We start from the raw sequence: 6,729 nt of genomic DNA on the forward strand, positions 1-6,729 counted from the left end.
GCTTTTCTAGGTTCTGAATTAGCTGATTTTCAGTTAATTCTTCAATCTTGCCATACACTGCTGCTGGGAAGAGGGAAAGGTGAGTAGGAATGATTGCATAGTTCCTGTGAGCTTCAGTCTCTGCTCTTCGCCATGTAAGTGGTTTTGCAGGATAAAGTGCTGCCAAATACCTTTAGGAACAGGCTTTTGGAATCCTGACTTGTGAGAAGTGAACTTGGGGGAAGATGAACGTTTTGATGCAGGCTTCACACTGAGGCTGTCGTGAGGTAGAGTCCAGTGTTTAGTGTGGTGTCAGTACGTTTCTTGCCTTGGTTTTCTTGAGGACAGGCCTTATAAAATGGGGTATTCAGGGAAGGGACTGAAGGTAGGTTTCTGTAAGGCTCAAGATCTTGCAGGACCTCCTGTAAGTTGATTACTTCACCCCTACAGTCAGTTTTGAGGCTCTGTGCTTCTTCCTTAGTGGTGCTCAGCCTGATGGACTCCCTCTTTCTTACAACTTCTGGCCATTTACTGTCCCCTGAGCAAGTTACTGAAGAAGGCTCTCTCTCAGGGCCTGTGTGCCAGGGACATGCATCTCTTACAGTGTAAGTGACCAGAGAAACTTGGGATTTGGAGTTTTTTCTTTATCTATTGCTTTTCAAAAGACTTTCCTCTTGCTGTTTGGGGAAGAGAATCCCCTCCTAGCAAGACGCTGTGAAATAATCTGCCTTTTCCCTACGGCGCTTGCTGGCTTTTTAGCTGGTTTGGGGAAATCACAGAACTGAAAGTGTTTTGCAGCCTCTCCTGTCAAAACATGAATTTTCCCAGTTGTTTCCTCTTCCCATAGCACCGAACCACTGGCTGTTTGTGTGTTGTGTATGTCTTCTCTCAGCTTTCCCAGCAGGAGGGCAGTAAGGTCTGAAACTTCTCCAGCTGACCTTGGAGGAGCTCCAGGAGGGCTGGAGGCAGTTGATAAGTCAGACTGAAACTTTCTGTAAGCAACGTGGCTGAGGAGTGCCTAAAGCTGGGAAGAGAAGGGGAAGGAGATAGCACCACAAACTTTCACAGGGCACTTCTTCCACCTGCCCCCTGCAGTTGGAGGAAAACAGAGATACTGGTGTCCAGCAGAGTTCTGGAGGAGAGGAGGTTGGTCTGGGGGCTAATTTGCACTCTGATGTTGTGTATCATGATTGCTTCTCTGCTGTCCTGAGAAAGGCATGGACATTAAGCAAATAACTGTATCATAGATGGGAGAAGGGGAGAGTTTGGAGAGGCGCAAGAAGGAGTTGATGTGGTCAGAGCAGTGGGTTACAGCTGGATGCAGCTGGGGAGTTGATATCCCTGTGTCCTCAGGTTTCTGCTGGGCCCTGCTTGCCTTTCCCTGTGCCAAATAGTGGAGTGTCACTTCCCTGACTGGGAGGCAGATTTACAGGCACCAAGTCTGAAGTGCTGCATGAGGCAGATATGAAACAGCAAAATAAGTAGGTCAGGTCCTGAGCACTGGCAGTACCTGGTGGGACAGACACAGCCTGTACATGACGTGCAGCCCTGCTCTCTGTAAGGTCTGTTACCATTGTTATAGCATCAAGGCCATAGTTTGCTGGGAGTTCTCTTGGCTTTTTGCCACGTGTGTGTGGTGAACTTCCCAGCCTGGGGAAGAAAGTCAAGGTGTGGTTTATGCCATGATGATACAAGGGAAAAGCATTTCTGCTAAAAACCAAAGTAGAGTTTAGTTGTACGCCCCCTGAGGACAGTGAAGCTGTTCGAGTGGGAGCCTTTCATGTGGGTAATGTGCCTGATACTACCCAATTGGGACTGGGTTCCTTTGGAAATCTATGAATTATGCTTCCTACAAACTTCCTACCCCTCTTGCCGTAGCAGCCTGTGACATGGACTGAGGTTGAGATCGTGTTCTAGGTCTGATCTGGCTATTCCATGCTGCTTCATGTGCCTTGTCAGCAAGGCTGTGTGGGTAACGGAGCAGAGGGCGAGCAGAGAGCTGAGGCAGGTGGTGTGTTCTCCTCCCAGAGACCATGGCGAGCCCTGCCAAGGACAACTATCGAATGAAGAGTTACAAGAACAAAGCCCTAAACCCTGAGGAAATGCGGCGCCGAAGAGAAGAGGAAGGAATCCAACTGCGCAAACAGAAACGAGAGCAACAGGTAACTGTCACCTTGAGTAGCTTGTGTACAGCCTTAACACAGCCAGGATTGTGCTGCTGCCTAACTGGAATCTTCAAGGATCTGTGCATTAAGGTTCGTTGGCAGTCCTCTTATTTATCCTGTTCTAACCAACATCTTGCTTTTCTCTGTCTCTTTGTACCTGGTGCAGAGCACACAGCTCGTATCGAGAGCTTTCCAAGCACTTTTTCCTTGGGGTATTGGAGGTTTTTGTTCACAGATCCTTGTTGGTAAAGGGGTGTTTGGAATAGCTGGTGAATGGGGCTATTTCCTTGAAGCAGGAAGCACAAGTGGAAGTATGGGCTGCACATAGTAATTCTGAGCTGTATTTTTGTTTTGCCTTGGAGGTCTATGAATGTAAGAGGTGATGTGTGGCTCAGCCTGTTTGCTCTATCAGTGCATCACCTACCAGCACCCTTCTCCCTGGTTTCCCTCACTTATTGGGTCCAATTCTGCACTTGCAGACCAGTGTCTGAGGGCAAGACTTGGCATGTTTTATTACTGGGGTTTGGTGCCAAACTAGGCTGCAGAGGGCAGAGCTGTTATTAATGACTGCTTCTCTATTCAGGTTGGGCTCAGGGTAGCTGACAGTATCTTGTTTGAGGAACAAGAATGTCTAGTTATGAAGACTATACATCACTGCTTTCTAATAATGCCTCCTGTGTTTTGTTCCTCACCAGCTCTTTAAAAGAAGAAATGTGGAACTGATCCATGAAGATGCCTCCATGTTTGATAGTCTCCTTGTGGATCCCTATGTCAGTTCCACCACGTGTGGGGTAGGTGCCTTATTGTGATCGTACCTTTGGGTAGATTTAACAGCAGGGACTGCACAGAGCTGACAAACTGGAGTGGGTTTTGCTTTCTCACTTCTGAGAACGTTGCAGATATTAGTCCAGTGAACTGGAAAAGTCTGCCAGGAAGTAAATAATGTGCTGAGATCTCAAACCTGTATCTTTGGATTACTGGCTAAGCACAAAATCATGGTAGGCTGTCAGGACTGTGATGTTGTAGTGTGAAATGGAACCCTTGTTCTGTCTCCTTTGCATGCTTTCAGGAGGGAGTGATCACAAGAGAGATGGTAGAGATGCTTTTCTCAGATGACCCTGACCTACAGCTAGCAACCACTCAGAAATTCAGGAAGTTACTCTCCAAAGGTAAAAATAACTCCTTCCTGCCATCAGATCTGATGGAACCTTTCTTCTGCAAGCATTTATGCTTCTGTATTGCTGTACAGAAGCTTAGCAGCTTTGAGCCTGGGGGGAAGAAAGCTAGAATCTGGTATATTGTGATGATTTATGGTTGTATGAAAGTGATTGTGGAGAGTTGTCCTGCTGGGTTCAGTACAGGTTGGGATCAGTCAGTTCAGTGGCAGCTCATCCCGTTAGACCTGCGTGCCCCCTTGACACTGTTCTGCTGTTTCAGAGCCGAATCCTCCAATAGATGAAGTGATAAACACTCAGGGAGTGGTGGACAGATTTGTGGAATTCCTGAAGAGGAGTGAGAACTGCACACTACAGGTAAAGGAGATGCTGCTGTGCATTCATCATGGCATGTAGCTGTGAAACCTGCACAGCTCAGCAACCTGAACCCACAGGGGCTATCAGGGCAAAGTGGTGTTTTGAACCTGAAAGGTGCAGGTTCTGTGATGTATGGGAAAAGGCAAAGGGAGCCTGTAGTGCTTAGGCAAGAAATTGAAATGATAAATGGCTCTGAATTAAATTCTTAGGAGAATGCTGCCAAAATACCATAGTTCAGCTGCAGCAGAAGGGAATTTGGCCTCCCTGTCTTTGCTGGGAGCTAGTGGAGCCACGGAACATGTGCATGTAGGAAGAAATTGTGTGAGGAGAAACCTCCTTTGTTGGAGGCTTTTAGGTACAGTCTGTTAGAAAGGGGTTGGATAGAGCTGCTGCTGCTGTGGGGCAGAGGGATGGAAACAGTCTGCTCCATGTGTGTCTGTGCACTGTGTGTCTGCACTTCTCTTGCTGGAAAACAGTTGTATGGGTGAGATGATGTGGTGTGACTGGTGATGTCCTCTGCCTTCTCCTGTCTATCTCTAGAGCCTCCAAGAAGGCATTTAGCAGATGTGGCTTTTTACTGCTGAGGAAAGTAAAATCCTTTCCTTCCAATACTGAGCTGTTGGGATTTGGTTTTTCTCTCACGACCTTTTTAGTAGAAGTTGAAAGAATTATAGCCAGAACTTCCTGGCAAATATTTTGCTAAATCAGGATTATTTTAGTCATACTCTTGTCACTTATTTGCTTGTTCCAGTTTGAAGCAGCGTGGGCACTGACGAATATTGCATCAGGAACTTCCCAACAAACAAAAATAGTCATTGAAGCTGGGGCAGTTCCTATATTTATAGAGCTGTTAAACTCTGACTTTGAGGATGTTCAAGAACAGGTAAGGTTCACTTCTTACTTTGGGGTTAGGGAGAGAACCACAGTGGGGTTGCCTGTGATAAAAATGTGGTGTTTAAGCTGCGTGGCCAGTGTCTGACAACTGGCTTCAATTCCAGTTTGCCTGGAATTACACGGAAAATGCTTTCTTAGCACACTGCCCTCTTCTTCCTCTGTTCAGAAACTGTGTGAATGCTAAAACTGTTGCTGTTTCCTTTCAGGCTGTCTGGGCATTGGGGAACATTGCTGGAGACAGCTCTCTGTGTAGAGATTATGTCCTTAACTGCGCTATTCTTCCTCCCTTATTAATGTGAGTAGCCATGAATACTTGCCAATCCAGTTCCTGATGTCCCAGTGCCCTACAGCAGAGCAATATTTGAGCTGGGTGAATAGATTCCCAAGCAATTCGTGGTGGTGATTGCTGGGAATCAAACCATTGGTACCAGTTAAACCAGCAGTTCAGACAAGGATCTGGTACCGAGCGGGACTTGGTAGCTAACATGCCTTCTCACAACCCTCTACACTGTGCTCAGCCTGGAGCTGGTGCTGTGGCAGTGTGCTTGTCTTTCTGGAGTCACAGTGCTCACTGTGTGTCCCTCCAGATGCCTGCTCTTTGTGCTTACACTGTGGATTTCAGGTGCTTGTCTGAGTGGGCTCCTGTAGGACTGAGGCCAGGGAGTAGGTCTCTGTACCCACCTTCCCTCTGCAGCTCCTGAGCATGGTGCATGCCCACCAGAGCCAGGTCTGTGTGTCAGACACGTGCTCTCACTGATGCTTTGTCACAAATGGATTATTACACTGCTACTTCTGCAGTCACCTGGCAGCAGTGACTGCTGACAAGTCCTCAGCCCACAGGACTTGCTGTCCTCATTAGAGTGGGGTGACAGCAGTTTGGGTCCTCTAGTGAGGACCATCTGACCTCAGATAGGGTGCGAGTGGCTGCTGGGCTGAATTTGAACTTGGAACTGCGTTCAACTAACTTGCCCTTCCTTCTGCGACTTCTCTAATGTGGAACTTGCCTTCCTGACCCACATCACTTGTTGCTGGTAGCAATAAGAGCTCTTTATCCTAAGAAGCAGTTGCATGTCACTTCTCTTCTTGCTTTTATGGAGAGGCTCAACTGGCACACAGCATGGCTTGAGCTGCAGCAAGTGGAATAGTGGTTCGACTTCCTTAAAATCATACTAGTTCTTCTCCTCTTGATTCCCTTGCTGGTTTCCACATCAAGGATGATAACTCCTGGTACTTGTCTCTTTAGGCTCCTTACGAAGTCCACCAGGTTGACAATGACACGAAATGCTGTCTGGGCCTTGTCAAACTTGTGCAGAGGAAAGAGTCCGCCACCCGAATTCGATAAGGTGAGAGGAAATGCCTTGTTGGAAGAGAGGTGATGGGGAGGCACCCAGTGTAGATGGTTGTCAAAGTTCTTTTTGACTGCTGGACTTCTGTAACTCATTCTGGGAGGGAACAGGGTGAGGTTCTTCCTGCTGATGCTCAGCAGATGCTTAAGTACCCGTTTCATTTTCTGCCCAGCTCCAGTGTCAGCCCATCAGCTGGACCCCTCAAGGAAGGGGCAAATACAGGCTTCCCTGCCAGGCAGCCTGTGCTGCGGGCTCCTCTAAACCTCTTAACACTGGAATGTTGAGACTTCACCCAAATTGTGGCTAAGAACTTGATTCTGAGACCTTTAAACGCTACAAAAGAGGACTCCTGGAGCTATGTGGAGCTGTGGGAGCTTTCTTCTCCCCCTTTCCTGGTGTGCTGCTGGCGCTAACAGAAGGTTCTGCTGGCTTTTCAGCTGTCTCATCCTTTGGTAGAAGAAAACCATTAAGATCAATGTTTTTACTCTCAAAGCCTGAGAGCTGACACTTCAGATTCCATCCCTCACGTGGGGATGAAATCTGAATGGAGTGTCACTATAAAATCACTTATAAATGATTGAAGTGTTCAGGGGTGTAACTGTTGATGGTTGCTGCTCTGAATACTGAGCTATTTGGGGTTGTCAAGAATAAGAACTGGAGCAGTGCTCTTCCACACGATGTGTAAGGAGCTTGCAAATAGTAGCCTGCACAGTAGCACTTGTCCCAGGAGTCCAGGCTTGGTCCTAGAGGAAGGGATGTAATTGCAGTTTAGCAATAACTCTGCTGGAGTAACCTCAGATGCTGATTATAAGG

The 6,729-nt window shown here is 47.4% G+C and overlaps 1 protein-coding gene across 1 annotated transcript in view; it reads left to right on the top strand.

The window, feature by feature from the left end:
- The first annotated feature begins 2,007 nt into the window (after positions 1–2,007).
- KPNA6 (karyopherin alpha 6 (importin alpha 7)) overlaps positions 2,008–6,729 on the top strand; it is a 9,339-nt gene continuing 4,617 nt past the window's right edge. The window contains exons 1-7 of the mRNA XM_010009436.1: positions 2,008–2,141; positions 2,840–2,935; positions 3,214–3,313; positions 3,582–3,676; positions 4,428–4,559; positions 4,777–4,865; positions 5,814–5,913. Coding sequence (XP_010007738.1) covers positions 2,013–2,141; positions 2,840–2,935; positions 3,214–3,313; positions 3,582–3,676; positions 4,428–4,559; positions 4,777–4,865; positions 5,814–5,913 — 741 coding nt within the window. The 5' untranslated portion in view covers positions 2,008–2,012. The remainder of the gene's footprint in view (positions 2,142–2,839; positions 2,936–3,213; positions 3,314–3,581; positions 3,677–4,427; positions 4,560–4,776; positions 4,866–5,813; positions 5,914–6,729) is intronic.

The sequence above is a fragment of the Nestor notabilis genome, unplaced genomic scaffold (assembly GCF_000696875.1).
Source record: "Nestor notabilis isolate BGI_N333 unplaced genomic scaffold, ASM69687v1 scaffold8302, whole genome shotgun sequence".
NCBI classification, from domain to species: Eukaryota; Metazoa; Chordata; class Aves; order Psittaciformes; family Psittacidae; genus Nestor; species Nestor notabilis.